The 22348-nt window shown below is 44.1% G+C and overlaps 1 protein-coding gene across 2 annotated transcripts in view; it reads left to right on the top strand.

Annotated features, from left to right (window-relative positions):
• The window catches only part of EOGT (EGF domain specific O-linked N-acetylglucosamine transferase), a 129725-nt gene that overhangs the window by 36487 nt on the left and 70890 nt on the right, over positions 1 to 22348 (top strand). For both annotated transcript variants that reach the window (XM_078768606.1, XM_078768607.1), the window contains 4 exons: positions 5236 to 5443; positions 9116 to 9216; positions 13386 to 13494; positions 17903 to 17997. In XM_078768606.1, coding sequence (XP_078624732.1) covers positions 5236 to 5443; positions 9116 to 9216; positions 13386 to 13494; positions 17903 to 17997 — 513 coding nt within the window. The remainder of the gene's footprint in view (positions 1 to 5235; positions 5444 to 9115; positions 9217 to 13385; positions 13495 to 17902; positions 17998 to 22348) is intronic.

Raw genomic sequence — 22348 nt, forward strand, 5'->3', positions numbered from 1 at the left:
ATTTTGTCCAGGCCTGCAGAGAGTGAGGAGGCTGCAGACTGCCGATCTGAGGGATGAGGAATGGAGCGGCAGTGAGTGGAGTCATCAGCAAAGAGATCGAGAGGATTTTCCAGAGAGTGGGAGAGATCATTGATGAAGACCAGAAAAAGCACAGGGGACCAGAACACTACCTTGGGGAACTCCAGCCAGAACAGGAAGGGGAGATGAGAGAAATCCATTCAGGGCCACACGTTGACTACGACCAGAGAGGAAGTCCACAAGCCATGCATGGAGATTTCCATGGATAAAATAGGAGGAGAGTTTGGTGAGCAGAGCTGGGTGCCAGACCGTATCGAAGGCACGTGATATGTCAAGGGAGACAGCTCTGATATCCTGTTTGGCATTGAGGACCTCCATCCTTTGTTGAGACAGCAGAAGCAACATGTCCAGAGTAGAATGACCTGTTCTGAATCCAAATTGATGATCGGAGCTCAAGCCATTGGAGAAGAGGAAGGATTTCATCTCCGAAGCAATGATGGATTCCATGACTTTGCTGATAATTGGGAGCAGGCTGATTGGTCTGTAGTTGCAAGGATCTGTTTTTGCACCTTTTTGTGTGAAGCGGTAATGTTTGCTGATTTCCAAGATGCTGGCAGATGACCTTGAGCAAAAGAGAGGGTGAAAAGAACAGAGAGAGGATGCGTTAGAGCAGCAGAGCAGGATTTTAGGACCCGTTAAAATTTCCTTTTAAAAATGTTGGCCTCGTGTGCCCAACCGCAGCTGCGGGTCATGACCCCTTCCTCAGGTCCTTCTGCCCCTCCCTGCAGCTGTTCCAAAGTCGCTATGGGGACCAGTTCTTCCGAGGCTCTGTTCCCTGACTCTTCCATGTCCGAGTCCAGCTCGGGGCGAAGACACCCCCTCCCCCCCCCCCCACCCCCCCCCCAGCTGGGTATCCAGTTTCGGAGCCTCTGTTGCCCAATTGTGGTTCGTGGTGAGGGTCGCCTCGGTCATATTAACCTCATCCTGGGGATATTCCACGGACCTACTCACCTCATCCCCCAGACTCTGTTGGACCTGAGGAATTTCTTCCCCGATGATACTGTCCGAGGTGCTCGGCCGCTGTGTCAAATCATTCCCATCATCATCCCCAACAATCAATTGTGGCCCCAACAGGTCTTCATCTACAAATGTCCGCTCCGGTTCTGTAACACGGGCATTCAATATTTTTACCTGTTCCAAACCACCCAATTGCACAAGTCCCAATGCATGCCAAGGTGATGCACAAGTCCCAATTCCTCTCCCTGCTGGTGCATTGTGACATCCACACAAGCCCCATGACCTTCCAGGTCATTTTCAGCCAAACATTCCCCTTTTAAATTTGAGTTTCCCCCATTTACCTCTAGACACTCCCCATTTACCTCCAAACATGCCGTCTGCTGTGCCCCAAGTGTATCAGCTTGGATTTCACACTCTTCCATTCCCAATGCCATCTATTCCCGTTTTGAATCAAATTCTGTTGCCCATTCCTGCTCCTGTGCCCCAATTTCATTATTTTGTTCTTCCTTTAATTCATTCATCCAACCATCAATTTTGGCATTCTTGGCATTCATTTCTCCCTTTAACCCACCAATTTTATTACTCCCGCCAGGGAGTAATGCATTCGATCGTGTCTGTGTGTGTGTGTGTGTGTGTGTGTGTGTGTGTGTGTTCGTGTGTTTGTGAACAAGATATCTGGAAACGTTCTGAACGGATTTGGATGAAAGTTGGTGGGATGATTGCCCTTGGGATAAGGAAGAAGTGTTTAGTTTTTGGTGAAGCCCAGGATATTATTCAGGATCCAGGAATATTTTGAAGGATTGTTTACCATTGGAAGATAGGACTCATTTTTTTTTAACATTATCTTCTATATATTATATATTTAGCATTGTGATATGAAAATAGTTTTCATATTTGTTGTAAATGTAGTTTAAACTCGTGGTTATGTGTTAGAGCGGTGTATTTTGTTAGCAGCGTCGTCTTCAAGGTTCTTTTTTTTTCTTTCTAATAAAGACATATTCTGTCATTTTAAAACCACCAAAGTGTGTATTCGGTTTCCCCGTTTCATAAAATGTATCGTTTGATACGTATAATGCTTTAAAACGGTTTTTTTTTGTTGTTTTATTTTTAACCTCAGAAGAGATATCAACATTTAGTGATTTACCTCAGCGAATGTCAATCGCGGTGTCAGTATTTGATGAACTTATAAAGACTTAGGTGAGTTATAAGTGTGACAAGCATGTGCACGGGATTCTTCCCAGAAGAATGAGTGGTCGCATTAGCTTGTACGACTTAAAATGAACGAGTTTTGTTTTGACGTTTGGGCCAGTTTTACATGTTGTATCCCTAAGGAATGAAACGAACGTTTCCCTGGCTTACAATTTTATTTGAAGTCACACATGCCTCAAAATACACTCACTTATATAGAATTGAACGCTGAATCCGAAAATATAAGTGTAATTGCCTTGTTTTTTTTAAACATTATCTTCTATATATTCTAAATATATATCTGTGCAGTGTCTGTCTTGTGTTGTCTTGTCTTGTGTTGTCACTGAACTACTCCCTCAAACTTTTGTGAAATTGTACTATTCCAACTTGACCCACGGCGGGAGTATGCGCTCTACTGAGTGGCGTTCTAGTTTTCCATTCGTTCATTCTGGGCATTCTGAGCATTAATTTTCTCACTCATTCCCTTCATATCTCCCTTCAATTCTTCTTTCATTCCCTTCATATCTCCCCTTAATAGTTCACCCATTTCCTTCATTTGTTCCCTCATATTATCATTTACTCCATTAATTTGGCCCCCCATTCTCTCTTCCAACTGTTCAGCTAATCGTTCACTTCGAGCATTCATTTTTCCATTTCTTCTCTCATTATTTATTTTAGCATGGCCTGTGATGCCTGTTGAGTCTGTTCCCATTGTCCCCGGCTCCCTCATAGTAGAGGGGGGGTGGGAAGGGGGGGGGGGGGGTAGATTAACGCTCGGGATGGGGAAGTTCCAATCCTATCCTCTAACCCCTCCATCTCCGGCTCGCCTCCATATTCTTCGGGATCCCCCACCTGCTCGGCCGTGCCGTTCACGTCCGCCATTACATGCTGGTCGGTGGTTCCCGCTCGTGCGTATTTTACCTTAGAAAATAAAATTTAAATTTAGCGACGCGCTGTTTGTGCTCTTCCCGACACCAATCACTATAAAATTTGGACACCCCGGTTAACGCTCGGGATGGGGAAGTTCCAATCCTATCCTCTAACCCCTCCATCTCCGGCTCGCCCCCATATTCTTCGGGATCCCCCACCCACTCGGCCGTGCCGTTCACGTCCGCCATTACATGCTCGGGATGGGGAAGTTCCAATCCTATCCTCTAACCCCTCCATCTCCGGCTCGCCTCCATATTCTTCGGGATCCCCCACCCACTCGGCCGTGCCGTTCACGTCCGCCATTACATGCTGGTCGGTGGTTCCCACTCGTGCGTATTTTACCTCAGAAAATAAAATTTAAATTTAGCGACGCGCTGTTTGTGCTCTTCCCGACACCAATCGACTATAAAATTTGGACACCCCGGTTAACGCTCGGGATGGGGAAGTTCCAATCCTATCCTCTAACCCCTCCATCTCCGGCTCGCCTCCATATTCTTCGGGATCCCCCACCCGCTCGGCCGTGCCGTTCACGTCCGCCATTACATGCTGGTCGGTGGTTCCCGCTCGTGCGTATTTTACCTCAGAAAATAACATTTAAATTTAGCGACGCGCTGTTTGTGCTCTTCCCGACACCAATCGACTATAAAATTTGGACACCCCGGTACTACGATCACCTCCCCCTCGACGAGAGGGGAACCGCTTCTTTCATATTCCATCTCCAGGTGCTACATGATGTCATCGCCAGGCACTGAAGAGGGCCCAGTGATGAGATGTGCTGAAAGGGAGCACTCAGTTTTCACTCCATTTGCTTTCTTTGTTTGTTTATTAGTTTCTTTCTAGTTTGTTTATCTGGGTGATATCTCAGCCATCCTTTGAGCTAGGAAGCTGAAATTTGAGCACAATAGTGAGCACGTGCTTTACAAAAACTGTATATTCTATTTTTTGATGAATCAATCAATTATATTTACTTAATTATTATCGATTTATTAAGTACTTATTTATTTTCTTTCTCCTCTGCGTAATATCACAGGCACTTTTTGAGCTAGGAAGCTGATATTTGGATATGATAGTGACCAAGTGATTTGGCTATAAGGGAATTTGATTTTTGATTAATAAATTAATTGATTAATTTTTTTTTTCGATTTTTTTTAATGTTGGAGGCTCCAGGCATGGATTGTATAGCCATCATCGAGGCCAGGCCTTACATTTTTTTTTTATGTTACAGATTTGGATGAAACACTGGTGGTTTAGGTATGTTATTTGACCATTGATTAAGAAATTAATTCTTTTACGATTATTTATTTATTTTAATTATGCAATTAATCAATCAATTATTGTACACCTCTCCCTCTCAATTCCGGCTTCTTGTGCTGCACTGCGGCATTGCCAGGTGCTGGAAGCACCCCGGCAATGTCACGCACTGGAGGATATGTTAGGGAGGGGGAGGGGGAGTGGGGGGAGGGGGAGGGGGAGTGGGGGGGAGGGGGAGGGGGGGGGGGGGGGGTGGGGGGAGGGGGAGGGGGGAGGAGGTGGGGGGGAGGGGGGAGGAGGTGGGGGGAGGGGGGAGGAGGTGGGGGGAGGGGGGAGGAGGTGGGGGGAGGGGGGAGGGGGTGGGGAAGGGGTAGGGCAGAAAGCGAGGAGCATGGGGGAAAGGGAGGGGGAGGGGAGGGGGATGGGGAAGGGGTGGGGCAGAAAGGAAGGGGTAGGGGGGAAAGGGAGGGGCATGGGGGAAAGGGAGGGGGGAGGGGAACGGGGGGGAGGGGGGAGGGGAAAAGGGGGTGGGAGGGGGAGGGGGAGGGGTGGGGAGAAGGGAGGGGGGGGGAGAAGGGAGGGATGGGAGAAGGGGAAACAGATTTGTATCATAAAATGATAATGGAGTAAAGAATTATGTTGTGGGGGATGGAGTGGCGGGTTAAATAATGTCCACAAATAAGATCGTATGATCCGTTTGTGCTCCAGGGCATTGGCTGTTTTTATGACATTTATTGTATTTAAAACATTTTTTTATTTGTCTTATTTCTAGTAATGACCTTTGCTCTTCTCTGAGACATTGTAAAAATAATTTTCACATTTTTTTTGCAGGGACTTTTATCCATCCATGGCATTCGCCGACATAGCTCCTCAATTTGTTGGCTCACTGTATTGGATTGTCACGACTGCTGTGGGTAGTTGTATCACATCATCAAAGTATGTCGCATTGAGCCTTCCCCCTGAACACCGACCTTTCTACCTGCACAATAACCCAACAGAGACCAAATGCTGCCAAGCAGACCCCCATTGTCCATTGAAGGTATGTTATTATGAAGGTGGTAGTGACTCTCTACTCATGACTTCCATTAAACTTTTGCTTTTATTATTGTCCCCCGTCGCACCGCGGAGCGAAAGGGGGACTATGGTTTCCCCCTCCGTCCGTGTAAAGTAAATGTCTGAACCTTGTGAGCGGAATATCTTGAAAAATAAATGAACTGCTAACTTCTAATCCGGTGTGTGGGTGTATCGAGGCATAAGGAAGAACGCTATTGAAAATTGGGTCGCCAGGTCAAAATCCAAGATGGCCGCCACCATATATATGTCTTTTTTTTTTCTAATCCGGTGTGTAGGTGTATCGAGGCATAAGGAAGAACGCTATTGAAAATTGGGTCGCCACGTCAAAATCCAAGATGGCCGCCGCCATGTATGTCTGCACCTTGTGAGCGGATTATCTTGAAAAATAAATGAACTACTAACTTCTAATCCGGTGTGTGGGTGCATCTACGCATAAGGAAGAATGCTATTGAAAATTGGGTCGCCACGTCAAAATCCAAGATGGCCTCCGCCATGTATGTCTGCACCTTGTGAGCGAAATATCTTGGAAAAATTAACGAACTACTAACTTCTAATCCGGTGTGTGGGTGTATCTAGGCATAAGGAAGAACGCTATTGAAAATTGGGTCGCCACGTCAAAATCCAAGATGGCCGCCGCCATGTATGTCTGCACCTTGTGAGCGGAATGTCTTGAAAAATAAACGAACTACTAACTTCTAATCTGGTGTGCGGGTGTATCTACGCATAAGGAAGAACGCTATTGAAAATTGGGTCGCCACGTCAAAATCCAAGATGGCCGCCGCCATGTATGTCTGCACCTTGTGAGCGGAATATCTTGAAAAAATTAACGAACTACTAACTTCTAATCTGGTGTGTGGGTGTATCTACGCATAAGGAAGAACGCTATTGAAAATTGGGTCGCCACGTCAAAATCCAAGATGGCCGCCGCCATGTATGTCTGCACCTTGTGAGCGGAATATCTTGAAAAAATTAACGAACTACTAACTTCTAATCTGGTGTGTGGGTGTATCTACGCATAAGGGAAGAACGCTATTGAAAATTGGGTCGCCACGTCAAAATCCAAGATGGCCACCACCATATATGTCTGAACCTTGTGAGTGGAAAATCTTGAAAAATAAACGAACTACTAAATTCTAATCTGGTGTGTGGGTGTGTCTCCAACCCACTCGCAAATATTATCGACTCTTCCATGTTTTCTGCGTCTTCTACTTTGTCAATTCACAACACTTCACCGACAGAGGACCTAGGCGTAATGCTTGTTCTATCAAAGCTATTTTTTGTTATTTAGCAACCACATTTTGCTTCTTCTAACCCAACCTTTTCTCCATCAATACCAACTTAATGTTGAGCAAAAGTTGAATTAAAATATTGTTATGTTTTTGGGGTAGGGATGAAATACATTAGTCGAGATAGAATCGTGAGAGATCTCATATGCTCCGAGTGCCGCTAAGAAGAAGAACCCACCTAGATTTAAATTTAGTTAGGCTGACTGTCCGGGTAAGATCGTATATGTGTCTCCATATGAGGGGTGGGGCTATGCTAATTAGGTAGGGTTTTAAGGATAAACCCCAGTGTGTAATTGCCCTGTGATTTTTCCCTTCGTTGCTATTGCACAAAAAGGGTGAGGCAGCAGGATTTTTTCCCCTGGGTGAGGCCGCCACAACAACTACAATGATCGCACTGTAAATGGACTCATTTGTTCAATGCGCTGCCAGGGCTAACCAACACCCAGCACATTTGCCGATCGGCACCCAGGCCCCGTCTCGCGGCCTTCGACATCATCCGAACATTCGCGAAGAGAGATTAGACTCCACCTCCCAGACGTATCGTAACGGGGAGGCCACGCCCCAACCTTCATGATTGAGTAGCACTCAGTGATTGGACAGAGAGTGTGACGTGAGCGAGGAACATTCGGGAGTAGGCAAAAAGATGCGTCTTGTCATCTTTCTATCTCTCTCATTCTGGCTCTCGTTGCAAGTGGACGCTGTGGTTTTGGGTGCGCTGGTGAGGAGACGTGTCAGCGCTTTGGGACTGTTTGCAACGTGGAAGGAGGAGGTCTTGGTTGACGGTGGTGCCCTGCAGAGAAGGAGGGGGTTGTGAGTGAAACAAAGAGGGATCCTGCCTGCTTGCCTCACCCAAGCAGGCTGCCTGCGAGTGCGATTCCGCGCCATTTTGTGCGTTCCCCACGGGGTGGTTCGAGGTGACCACCAGCAGCCTTATGCTTCAGTCACATTTGGCTCGGCGGCCGTAGGGTCTAAAAAATCTACGGCCACTAGCAATTATAGGGCGGCCGCAGTATTTCCACGGTCACACAATGTAGCAGTCACATATGTTTTTATTTATCGGGTAGCCGCACGGGGTATTTAGAAATTGTGGAGACCGAAAACGTGGGGGTGCCGTACGGTCTTTGATTTGATGTCGCACGGTGACCTTGGGGCGTCCCTGCGGCGGCCATAGAATTTTCAAGGCAGACGCAAGGTAGCCTCAAGGTGTCCGCAAGGCGACCGCAGGGGGGCCCTAAGGCGAACGTGCGGCTAGACGGACGGTAACGAGTGGGTATATATACCAGTATGTATATCGTCGTCATGGCTACGGCTTGTCGAATTGCTACGGCCACCCTAGAAATGAAAAAAGTTATAACTCCGCGCTATAATTCCACGGCGACCCCTACGGCCTGTAAAAGATAGCCATACGCCCTAGGGCCACTCTGCGGCCACCTCAGAAACTCTGCGGCTGCCGCACGTTTCTGTCAATTTAGGGGGGGTACGGCCGCCGTATCCTAGCCGTAGAGCAAATGTGACTGAGGAGTTACCAGCCATTTGGGGATGCAAAGCTGAGTTCGGCCGATTATATAAGTGGATTTTATTTTTACTTTCGTTTTCCCCTTGTTTGTATACGAGTCTGAGTGGAGACATCTTAATTTAGGAATTTTAGTTTTAGCTCACCTTTCATTGTTACTTGCATTTATTTTCATGAAATCATTATTTGTCGAATCTTACTTTTCTTGTATTGTGGATTTTGCTGTCCCGTCTCTGTGTCTGTGGGGATCGGATAACCCCTGCGTCTGTTCCCGATCAGGTAAGACCACGAACCTTCCCGCGTGTGTCACTACCGCCAAGTTGGGTATACGCCTCGGAGTTGAAGCTCGTTTTGGCCATTCGTCCTTTTGGGGTCTTAACCCTGGGGACACGACAATATTAAGAGGCTTATTGTCATGTTGGATGACTTTCAGATTCACAATAGATGTGTGAACAATTTGGGTATGATGACTTGGTGCTATAAACACTTGCATAATAAATATCACAATATCTTTGGGGTATAAAGGATTTTGGATTTTTCAACATCTCAAAACCAAGCCAAACAAAAGGGAATTTCCACATGATTGTCAGATGGTTGATTAAAAATCCCGCTGCCTCACTAAAGGCCCCCTAAGCAGGAAATATGCCTGCCTAGTACATGTTTTCAATTTTGTGCCAATAATTGGGATGGGCAGTAAATGCCTCTAATGGAATTTTAAAAGGTAACAGCCTTTAAACTTGATCCATGGCAACAGTATCTTGAGGAATACAATTGCAGAATCGCTCTTGCTGACACAACCTGTCACCCTAGTAAAGAGTGTCTGTCTGTATGCTCTCAGCATCACTTTCAAAAGCTTGGCTCATGTTGGGGCTACGAGGAGAGTTGTGAAGCCCCTCGTCGTGCTGCACATCCATCATGCCACTCCTCAAGTACACCCTGGTAATTTCATAGCTATGTCACAGATTTTTTGATAGGTCGCTCGTGGTGGTGATCTTTTGAACTACTACACACAGGCATGTTTGCTAAGCGGAAATGGCACTGTGTCGATGCAGTTTTCTCATATTTGTAGGTAATATGAATGCGGTTGAACAGCTGGGATTATGAACGTTATGCTAGTTGTCCCGTCTCCCAGTATTAGTTGGTGGACAAAAAATATCCTACGGTGTCCGGTACCCTGGTCAAACCCCAAATTCCTGCTACCTCGAGTAAATCATCCCACCTGGCCAGCTGGTTCGTGAAAATCTTGGGCCAATTCCCCAGGGAATAATTTGTGCCATTAAACTACTAGTAGTTGTTGTAGTAATGTGGTGGTGGTTTATATGCATCCTGAGGCTGCTTGGCTGCATCATTTTTGGGTGCGCAGTTGTGCCACTGATGCATGCCCCCTTACCAGCTAGCTGGTACTCATTTTGCCAACCTTGGAAGGAAGACAGGTTGAGTCAACCCACCTGAAGTTATTTCAACGGCACAACAGGGGCTCAAACTCAGAAACCCTAAGATCTCAAGCCAACCACTTTAACCGTTAAGCCAACACCAGGCTTAGTAATTGTAGTTGTAGTAGTCCACATGAGTTGAACAGAATGTTTGCACTTTGTGGCAATATACATACTGTATGCAAAGTGAATAGGCTAAGGTGAACGAAAAAGGAATAAAGTAGAAGGAATGGAAGGAGAGTGGTTGTCTCAGGCATGGGATATAACAGTGTGACAATGTCCACCATTTGTGCGCACCTTCTATGTAGATGACCCATCAGGAAATATTTTATTCAAGTTTTCTTGGGGCAAACGCAAGCGGATGCTATAAAATGTTGAACAGATCCAATTTCAAGCAATTCTTATATTTTGATAAATCAGAGAGTATGTCTTTAATTGAAGGAAGGAAGATGTTTGGCGTCTGATTATTAGCAATTTAATCTGTTGGCAAAAGAAGACAAGATTTAACGCTTGTGCAATATATTATACTTTTCAGAAAATATGGTAATTATTTAATTAAGTCGACTCTTCAGACAACATGAGCACCTCTTACGTTGATAAACTGGGGTCATCAAGACACATGTGCATCATGTTATGAACATTTCCATACCTAAGAATTTACCTCTGGACATTGCAAGGTGCTGCCAGAGCGACCGTTGGTCAGGGCAGGTATTTACAATTTGGTCACGGAGCTGACACACAATGGCCTACTCGTTTTTTGGGGGGCATCTTCTGTTACATTTTATAATTCCCATAGGCAAATCCTAGTTAGACAGGACAGTCGTTTATCATTCCATATTGCTTCCTGTTCACTGGAATAAACACGAGTTTGGCCTCCTCAAGTCAAAGAGCTGTTTCCCAACGTGCGATGGGTCGAAGATGGTTTTCTTTAGTTTGCAAATACTAGTACACCTACTCCGTAGGGAGCGGCAGGAAGGGTAATGTTATTATCCTCTCTGGGATATATAGATTGCAGTAGATCTAGTCCTGAGCCACAAAAACGTCGGGGGTGTGTTCAGTTACCAAATTTCTTGTAAAGCACTCGCCAAGTGGCTTGAGGACTCAAGCAAGCACTCTATTCAAAACCATTAATAAGGAACAGCTGGCTTGGTAAGTACTGGCTAGCTGCTTGGTAACTCAACACACCCCCCGGGTTTCCTCCCTTTCAGTTTCATGTTAAACAGCAGTAGCGACTAAATTGATGCAGGTTGTTATTCATCCAGTCCTGTTTGTAATTGAAAAATCTGGACTGACTAGTTGGTAGAGCCGACGTTTCAGCGAGAATCCACTCGCTTTGGCCACGGCAGATGTTAAAGTGAAGAAGAAGCTTCAGAATCATCACGTGATCTCCAGTATTGATAGGGTGAATGAGTCTTCTGTTTAAAAAGGTAATCATACATGTTTGTGTTTGTTTGTTTTTTGTCCTCCGCCACCAAAGGTGGATGGAAGTTATGTTTTCACCCCTGTCTGTCAGTTTGTCTGTCTGTCTGTGAACAAAATATCTCAAAAAGTTGTGGACAAATATATTTCAATTTTGGTGAATATATGAATATGGATTCGGAAACGAAAATTATTTAATTCATAACTGATTCTTCACCATTGAGAGATAGGGCTAAAAACGATACATAGCAGGATATGTCAAAAGGTTATAGACGGATTTGAACGAAACTTGGTGGACCGGTTGTGAGTGTGACAAGGACGAATCGATTCAATTTTGGAGAAGATCCGGATACGGATCCGGCTAGTAGAATTTTTAAAGTGATTCTTCACCTTTGGGAGATAGGGCCAAAAACGATATATAGCAAGATATCTATCTCAAAGAGTTATGGACGGATTTGGACAAAAACTTGGTGGGACAGGTTAGGTTTGTGACAAGGACGAATCGATTAGATTTTGGTGAAGATCTGAATATTGATTCGGATATGAGAATTATTTAATTTTTTAAGTGATTCTTCACCATTGGGAGATAGGGCCAAAAACGATACATAGCAGGATATCTCAAAGAGTTATGGACGGATTTGGACAAAAACTTGGTGGGACAGTTTGGGTATGTGACAAGGACGAAATGATTACATTTTGGCGAAGATCCGGATCTGGATCCAGATCAAAGAATTGTTTAAGTGATTCTTCACTATTGAGAGATGGGGCAAAACAATGTATATCACGATATCTCAAACATGGTGGATGTGCAGATTCGGCCGAAACTAGGTGAATAGGTTGGGTGTATGACAAGGAGGAATTGATTCGATTTTGGTGAAGATTCAAATCCGGATCCAGATCAGATAATTTTTTAATTTTGAAAGTGATTCTTCACCATTGAGTGATAGGGCCAAAAGCGATATGTAGCATGATGTTTCAAAAAGTTGTGGATGAGTTGTGACATTACTTGGTGGATGAGTTGGTTAGACGACAAGAACAAGCCGATGAAATTTGGGTTCAGGGCCGAATCCAGATGTGGCCTATCAGTGGGATATAAAACGTAAACTGTTCAGTCTGGCGGAGGTATGCTCACTACCGAGTGCCCTTCTAGGTCTTACTTTTGTTATTAGAAGAGGCCTTCATGGAACAATCCCACGATTAGCTATCTTATCACGGATATACACCTTATCACGGATTTCGCCCAAGCTGGACAACCCCCTTGGGGAGGGGAGCAAATTAAATCGCTACAACGTCCATCGTGTGACTATTAGTCCTCCTGTCAAGTTTGTTTGAGATTGGATACTGAACGACCAAATGTGGCATAGTCAGACAGACAGACAGACAGACAGACAGGCACCAAATTGCATATTTTAGTGTGATGATATATATGGTATAATCCAGTTTTATAATTACAGTCCATTTTTATAACGTCGCATTATTTTATTCAACTCTTGCCAACATTACCAACATTACCATTACCAATTTCACAATGTTATGATGACACAACTTGAAAGTTCCCCATACAGTCCTCTTAGTCCTGCTTTTTGACAGAAGGAAGTTCTGCTATTTTGTGTACATTACTTCCACTTGGCCTCTTCGTTCCTAAAATATAAGCATAATCTCATGTAGCCGCTTACCAAACACTTTTTTTTAAAGTTAGTTTAGTTTAGTTTAGTTTAGTTAGTTTAGTTAGTTTTTTTAGTTTTAGTTTCCACTGTTAAATTTTATTATTCAGGCACTGACATTCGCACAGTTTTTTTAATTTATTTAAAATAAACACTTACCAAACACTTACCAAACACTGTTTAAAATATAAACACTTTTTTTTAGCTCTTTCACGAGCCTCGATTCTTTATACAAAAAAAAACAAAAAAACTGTGCGATTGTCAGTGCCTGAATAATATAATTTAACAGTGGAAACGCGAATTGTGAATCTTTCCAATTAACATTCCAAAAACAATTGGTTTGCTTGTGCATGAGCTAACTGCATTTCCCCCAGAGGAGAAAAGCTGGACTCCTGTTCTCTTCATCATTTGGACTGAGAAATGCACATTTTCACTTGTGTTTTCAATAATTATGCGAGGGACTTGAATTGGTGGTGTCGATCATCAGATGTCAGGCTCACTTTTTGAAAAAGACGAATGGCAGTGTGTGCTCTCCATGTTGAATCAGCGTCAGATAAGCTCAAGTGCTTACAGCACGGTGTTGCTCTTGCAGGGTTATAAACCTCGAGGAGGCCAAGCAAATGTTTTGGCAACAGGCTGACTTTGGATATGTGAAGGAAAGGCGGAAGGAACTGCAAACGTTATGCCATCCTCAGCATCCGGTTGGTCTTTCTGCTCTATATTACCTGCACTAAGATGCGCATTAGTTACTTGAAGTTTAATGATGTCGCATAAAAGGCAATGGAGAAAGATAAATTAAAGAAAAAAAATGGAGATGGATACACTTCTAATTCAGTTGAAAATGTGTGTTTGGAATGAATAACTATACTTGCTTGAGAAGCCTAGTGTCGATTTGTGCCACAGGTAGAACAACGGATGGGATCAACAGAACGATGATTGAGGTATGGTATGCTAACCGTGCTGGGAAGCAAGGAAAAGCTGATTTTTCAGACATTGATGCGTCTCTCTTTTGCTCCGTCGAAGTGTTAATGCCCGAAAGGTCAGGCTTACCTACAAGTGGTGGCATTTATTAAAGAGGATTAGAGCGACCATGGAAAACCCATGGTGCTGGAGCTCTCATTCAAGACAAAGAAGAGGACAAACATTCCACAATCCTTTTTGAGAGATTGGTGGGCCCAGGTGATAGTGCAGAAGCTGCGCTACCACATTGAACCTTGGTCGTCGCCTGAGCGAATAGATACTCTGGCCTACCAGGGTCTTCATCTTCTTATATCCAGGGATATAGAACACAATCCTAGACAACACATCTACATATGTCCTACATGCAACAAACCTGTTGCAGAAGATATTGCTCACTGAAATGTAATTATTACCAGAACTGCCACACTTAAAATGCACGACACTCACCTCCAAGTGCGTCGAGAGCCAGCCCTGGCCCCAAGGCAAACAACCTCGGGGCCCCCACCCTTTCTCTCTTTTATAACTTTTAAAGAAACTTTAATGGAAAAGAAAAACTTTTTAAAAACAAATGGTCACTTTTATTTAGCAGTATGATCGAAAATAAAGGAGATAGCGGGACGATTGGACCAACAACAACAACAACAACAACATGCATTTTAAGGCCATTTTCCCTGCTAGAGCGGGGGATAGCCTTGCGGTCCCCATGACAATCTTCTCCATTTTGCCCTATTTTCTGCATCTCTCCTTGTTAACCCCCTTGCCCGCATTTCTTCTTCCACAATCTTTAGCCAAGTCTTTCTCGGTCTTCCCCGTCCTCTACTTCCTTCTACATCAATTTCCATCACTCTTCTCAACCAGTCACTTTCATCCTTCCTCAACACATGACCAAACCATCTCAACCTGTTCCTCTTCACAGCATCAATCACAGGCTCTAGTCCCATCATTTTTCGCAATTCATCATTTGTCTTCCTCTCTCTCAACGATACTCCGCACATCCATCGAACCATTCGCATTTCCACCCTTTCCAACCTTTGTTGCTGCTCTACGTTCATTACCCATGTCTCGCTCCCATAAATCATAACACTTCTCACACATGCAGCATACACCTTTCCCTTCAGCTTCAGCGACACTCTCCTCCTCATCAGCACGCCACTCAGTTCCCGAAACTTCTATCGGGACGATTGGACCGATCAAGTCAATTCGCACCCTCGACTGCTGAACATTATTTCTCCCTAAGATTGGCAAAATATACATGAGAAGATGGTTAATAATTGTTTTTGGACAAAGAGGATACAAACCCATTTCTTTGCAACGCACATTTCTGGTTAATAACCATTTTCTGTAAAGTTTGAAACTGTACCATTAACAGCGGTAAACATTGCTTCATTTCCGGAAAGAAAACCGGCAAGGAAAGCAAAATCAGCTTCTGGGTTTAAATGTAACGATGAGGAAATGAGGATGAGCCGATGAGGGGTTTCACTGTACTGTTCAAAAAAAAATTCAGGAGAAGCTCGGGCCCCTCAACGGACCCTTTGCCCCGAGGCAGCGACTCCCTCTTTACCCCCTCTCAACGCCCCTGCTCACCTTTGACACTATGATTCACAACAGACGATTCACAAGAGTGGGTAGTGGACTCCTCATCCTCATCCACAAAAATGGCCCATTCACCAACAAAGTTCACAACGCAAAACAATTAATACACAATGATAATACTACTGAATGTTTCTCCATCGAAATCAAAACGGGACAAACTCTCCACAACATAATTAACATCTACATACCATGTCCAAACTCTTGTCCATCAGCATTCCAACCCACCTAGAAACAAAACCGACAAAAAATACCCCGACTCGACTTGCTGGCAACTTCAACACCAAAGACCCTTCCTGGGTCTCCAACCAAATAAGTGACACGATGGGCCTCCTCATCTTATAACAGTTAGATGAACTGGTGAGTACCTCAGGACTCGATACCGTACTCTCTGTAATCTATTTCTTCAAGACCTGATCTCACAATAGCCATGTAGCATTACAACAACCAAAAGGCAGCCAACTCACTCCAGAAATATATACACCTGGAACATTGGCTCACCCAAAACCACATGACAACATCATGCTCAAAATCTACAATAACCCTCCTCATCACAGGTGGACACGAGTCCCACTTGCATCTTCACATTGCATTATTCAACCAACCCCTCCCACCAGCAGACACCCAATCATTTTTGCTCCCACTATCAATACACACGGCATTCACCTAATACGTCAGTATAACATCAATGCCGAAGCTACCTGTAAAATCAACACGCTTAAGGCACTTTCGGACAACCAAAACAGCCTTTCAATGCAACATGCACAAAAAGCCTCATTCACACTACTCCTGTACCATGACCTACTCAGGCCCAAGTTGGGCATCAGCAACATCTGACAGCAATAACTAAGTTACCAATAACCCAAAACAAGGCCCGCAGGATTGTAAAAGGATATACTGTATACAAAATCTACAAATGTCCACAACCGTCATGCTGAATCAGAATATTCCCGATTCAAGATCACACAGGGTGTCTCGGCAACACGCGATCCTTTACGTCCCTGCAACTTTATATTAAACTACCACCGAACTTAGGGATTCAAAAAGAGATTCCACAGCTCCCTGCTACTCCCACATATCAACAACACCCCCCCCCACCCCCCCCCCCATTCTCTTCACCTCCATTCAAAAACACGTCCACATTCGGGCCTTGACACCCCAAACCCCTCTCCTCCCGACACACACAACACAGGATCAACTCTCTCTAGAGAAATGAGAATGCACCTCACCAGATTGTGCCATCGTCACCTCCCATCCCTCCAATACTTTACTTATTTATTTCATATACAGGCTGTGGCTGCTGGTTGCATCATTGCTGGGAGCACAGTTGTGCCGCAGATGCAGTTCCCCCTTTTTTCCAGTAAGCTGGTACTCATTTTGTTGACATCGGAAGGATGGCAGGAGGAGTCAACCCACCTGGTGTTATTTACCGGCACGACAGGGACTCATACTTAAGACGCTGAGATCTTAGGTGAGCCACCTTAACCGTTAAGCCAACACCAGGCTTCCTCCAAGACTACTTACACAGGATTCAGCTGGCAGTTAGCCCAATGTGCCCAGATTGCAACGCTGTTCCACATACCACGGCTCTCCTACTCTCCACATGCCCTACAATCCTACATTCACGCAACACAGACAATCCTTCAACTTCAACATCATTTTCAGAATCATTAGAATCTCCCACGATGAAGTTAACTCTGAGGGCCTTTTACTCGCCGCAGGCAGGTTGGTGGTCTTTCTGTCTTCTACAGACTCCTCTCCGGCCTTGCTCCCCCAGCTCTCTCTGGGCTCTGTCCCCCAAATATTCCTACAGGTCGCACAAGATCTGCCAGCAACCCTCTTGTGGTGAAACTGCCAAAATCAAGACTCTCTGCTCACCTTCACTCCTTCATTCCTCTTTTCTCCCGCCTCTGGAACAAACTCCCTCACTCTCTTCAATCCCACTCCTCCCTCCAGGTCTTTAAAACAGCTGTTCACCACCATCTCTTATCTTCCCCCATCCAAAACCTTGATCTTTTCTACCCCCGTTAATTCACCCCAGATCTACTTTTCTGAAATACAAACTTCTTTCCTGGAAATCCTAGCTGTGTCCATGTGTTTTTCTACTTCTCCCACCTCCACCCCCCTTCCCATGCCTCCTCCCCCCAAGCCCTCTCCCTCCCACAGATCTCCCGATGTCCCTGCTCTCAAATGTTGTACTTGTGTGCTTCCCTCTCTCTCCCCATCTTATCTCCCGCTTCCTTTATTTCGTCTTATGTGTCCGTTTGTTTTTTTGTGATTGATCTTAGCTCTTACACGAGCCTCGATGTTGAATACGAAAAAAAAAAAAAAATCACTACCACAAAATATCTCTAGAAGTGAATGGTCGACGTTGCCGGATACCTTAGGTCTATCGGCGTTGCAACCATGTGACGCCGAGGTTACAACAATGGCAGTCAACATACCTCATTCAATGTTCTGTTGATTCCATCCATTGTGATTGTAACGGTTGAACCCTTCCTTGTTTTTGTTGTCCTTATTGTGTTAGCAGACACGTTAATCGGTTGCTTCTGTTCATAGGGAGACTCATCACTAGTGTGTGCAAGCCACATGCGTTACTGCACAGCAACTGAATTGTTTATCGACCTCCGAAATCCACGGCGGAGCAACAACAGGTTGTTTTTCTTTTACCCAGTCTTTCTACTCTTTTCTTCTAATTCACTTACTGCTTCTCTCTTTTTATTTCATTTTTTTACAACAATGTTTAATGCTCACGGAGAAGGTTTTTAATAACTCGAAATACAAAGGCAATAGGTAATTCACCGCAGTTTATGGGATTCAAAACTAATTGCAACATGAGGCAAGCACTCAGGTGGGATTGCCAAAGCAAATCGAGGAAGAAGGGCCTTGGTAAGAGAGGTGACCAGGAACCCGATGGTCACTCTGGCTGAGCTCCAGAGATCCTGTGTGGAGATGGGAGAAACTTCCAGAAGGACAACTATCACTGCAACACTCCACTGATCTGGGCTTTATGGCAGAGTGGTCAGACGGAAGCCTCTCCAGAGTGAAAGACACATGAAAGCCCGCTTGGAGTTTGCAAAAAAGCACCTAAAGGACTCTCAGACTGTGAGAAACAAGATTCTGTGGTCTGACGAAACCAAGATTGAACTGTTTGGCTTCCGTCTGACCACTCTGCCATAAAGCCCAGATCGGTGGAGTGTTGCAGTGATAGTTGTCCTTCTGGAAGTTTCTCCCATCTCCACACAGGATCTCTGGAGCTCAGCCAGAGTGACCATCGTGTTCTTGGTCACCTCTCTTACCAAGGCCCTTCTCCCCCGATTGCTCAGTTTGGCCGGGCGGCCAGCTCTCGGAAGAGTCCTGGTTGTTCCAAACTTCTTCCATTTAAGAATTATGGAGGCCACTGTGCTCTTGGGAACCTTCAATGCAGCAGAGATTTTTTTTGTAGGCTTCCCCAAATCTGTGCCTCGACACAATCCTGTCTCTGAGCTCTGCAGGCAGTTCCTTCGACCTCATGGCTTGGTTTTTGTTCTGATATGCATTGTCAGCTGTGAGACCTTATATATACACAAAGAATTAAGTTAAGCACCCCTACACAACGAATTAAGGTAAGCACCCCCTAATATATATTCTTTGTGTATATGTATACATTGGCATATATTCTAAGGTATGTGAGATCAAATAATGATTGGTATGACATTAGCAATTATCCATTGATGAAATGCAGATGAGTGCACTCATCTGTGACGCCCATCGAGTCAGTGATCCGATCACGTGGGTCCTACACACGTTATTGACGCAAAGATCGCTAGAGGTCTTCTCAGAACAATGACTGTACGTTAGAAAACATAAACGTCATCCACACTGTCCGTGATGGACCTATAGCTCCATACTTAAATTGAGGTGAAAATATGCCTAAAATTCCCAAAAAATTTCACCTTAAATTATTCGGAATAAAATATTGAAAACGGCATGATTGTTATGTTTTTATGTGACCATAATATCACTTCTCCAGAAAATATAGCAATATCATGGGTATAGTACACTGTTGTGACGACAACAAACTTGTAATGTGCGAGGTTGTAAAAAAACGGGGGGGGGGTGCTTAACTTAATTCTTTGTGTATATATACAGGTGTGTGCCTTTCCAAATCATGTCCAATCAATTGAATTTACCACAGGTGGACTCCAATCAAGGTGTCGAAACATCTCAAAGATGATCAAGAGAAATGGGAGGCACCTGAGCTAAATTTCAAGTGTCATAGCAAAGGGTCTGAATACTTATGTCAATGTGATATTTCAGTTTTTTATTTTTAATAAATTTGCAAAACTTTCTAAAATCCTGTTTTCTCTTTGTCATTATGGGGTATTGAGTGTAGATTGATGAGGGAACAAATGAATTTAAACGATTTCAGCATAAGGCTGCAACATAACAATATGTGAAAAAGGTGAAGGGGTCTGAATACTTTCTGAATGCACTGTGTATTTTTGTAACTCCTTTGACCTATCAGGTCTCACCACAAATCTCGTTCAGGTTTGAGTAGACCATCTCCACATTATTTTACCTCCTTCTGCAATCTCTCTTTATCGACACGAACTCTGCACTTTGTTCTCATAGTTTGTTGTTTTTCAAATAAACAAACCAAAAAATAATTCTATTTTGCATTCATCGCCTTCACGTTTCAAATACATTTGCATAAACTTGGACGATTAGGTTATTATCCTCTTTGATTGGTACTGTGAATTAAAAATGATGTATTGATGTAAAGTGGAAAAAAAAGTTATTAAAATCTTCTTTCTGCTTCAAATGTTGAATTTAATCGACCAGGTGTGCATAACTTAATAACGATCACGTACAAGGCAGAACATCTCTCCAATATGAATTTGTCTCTTATACACTCTCTCTTATACAATTCAATACTTATGATAGTTTGATAGTGTCAAAGACTCCCATCTACGACAGATAAAGCAAATTAAAAGCTAACTCCAAGGAGGGAATTTGACCAGAGTACAGGCATATAACGGCCTGATCCATTCAAACAATACCGAGGGATATATTTAATGCCCACAACCTAAATCCAGATGGAAACTTTGAAACTCACTGACCGCTATTGGTACTTCACCAGGTTGGTAGTTTGCTTTGTATGGAACGTTGAGGCTGCTGAAGGAAATATATCAGAATGGACCAGGACGTCACAGAACAAAAGGAACAGTAGAAAGAGAGGGGGAAACACACCAACATCAGGGTTGAGGGACAAAATAGAGGGAGACCTGGACAAATAAGGGATGTGGGGAAGAATCAGGAGTAGGGAGGACACACAGGGTGGACAAGATGGATACAGAAGCAAAGTCTCAGGAAGGAAAAACTGGAAACTTGGAAAGATTGGCTCGGGGAGGGTTAATGTGCGTATAAAGATCATGGTTGGGCATGGGGATGACCTGTGATTGTGGTGAACAGCTGTTTTGAATCTCTGGAGGGGAGAATGAGATTGAAGAGACTGAGGAGAATTTGACCAGGTCATGAATCCAACATGGTCTGCACAGAGGGAAGAGGCTTCCGCCTGACTATGTGATGGATGGAGGATGTTACAGCAGAGGGTGGAGACATTAGTGAAGAGATAAAGGATTTTCCAGAGAGTCAGAGAGATCATTGATGAAGATTAGGAATAGGACTGGGCCTAGAACACTGCCTTGGGGCACTCCAGCCTTGACAGGGAGCGTAGATGGAAGGATTGCTTTGAGTGCCACATGTTGGCTACATGATTAGAGGAAGTCAGTATGCCACGTGTGAAGTTGGCCTTGGATGCTATAGGCAGAGTTCGGCGAGCGAGGCGGAATGCCAGACTGTATTGAAAGCTCGAGATATGTCTCCAGAGATGGCCCTGATCTCATGTCTGACATTGAGGTCCTCCATCCATTGTTGGGAGGGCAGAAGCAGCATGTCCAGGGTAGAGTGACATGGTCTGAATCCAAATTGGTGGTCTGAGATCAGGCTGTTGGATAAAAGGAAGGATTTGATGTCAACTGCTATGATGATGGAGTCTATGACCTTGTGATGACTGGAAGTAAGCCGATATGTTTTTCATTAAGTGGATCGGTTTTTGCACCATGTTTATGTAACGCAGTGATGTTCGCTGTCTTCCAAGCAGATGGAAGATGACCTCAGGCAGGTGATACAGTGAAAAGAGCAGCCGAAACAGTTTTTAGGACACGTTAACTAGTGCCATCCGCTCCAGTTTTCACAGGTGCAAACTATGCAGAGTCCAGGCACAGTTGGGTTGCGACTGAATAGGGTGGGTATGGAAAGCGGGGCGTTGAGGACACAAGATTTGGAAGGAAACATAGAATCGAGGCATTCAGCTTTCTCACGAGTTCACACAAGGGTCAAGTTCACATAGTTTTTAGTCAAGTTCAAACCCTGTTATGGTTCAAACTTAGACTAGACAGCTTAATAGAACATGTGCTATACCGACTGAGCTGTCGGGCACCCGGTCGAAATTTCTGGTCTGAAACAATCGGAATTTAAATAAAATCATTTTATAAACTGCAGCTGATCAAACCTGAAATGCAGAAAACTTTGAACTGCAAAGTATTTGGATGAATAGATTTTTTTTGGGAAATCCTGATATGATAGTTATAATTATCCGTCATAGCGCACTCCACGTTCTGAAGCCAATCCATTGTTTGTTGTGCAAATAGTTTTTGGCCCTTGTCCACAGGAGCCGAGGCTAATAGGCACTCCTTACATCCATTCTTCCACGCATGTCACGGTGACGTGTTTAAGGCATGTCATGCAAAACACTCATAATGCACCGTCCCATTGTACGCTTGTAAAATACAATTTTCTTTCATACATCTTTAAAAAAAAAAAAATTCTACTAAGTTGAGGCTCGTGTCAGAATAATCTGAGTTTAAAATAACACTTAATTGATTTAATTTTGACCTGGACTCTTATTTATGACTAAGCTTGTACGATACATAACCCAAGTAAGTAATCATCAACATACTG

This window comes from Myxine glutinosa (genome assembly GCF_964187855.1).
Source record: "Myxine glutinosa chromosome 12 unlocalized genomic scaffold, kmMyxGlut1.1 SUPER_12_unloc_1, whole genome shotgun sequence".
Taxonomy (NCBI): domain Eukaryota; kingdom Metazoa; phylum Chordata; class Myxini; order Myxiniformes; family Myxinidae; genus Myxine; species Myxine glutinosa.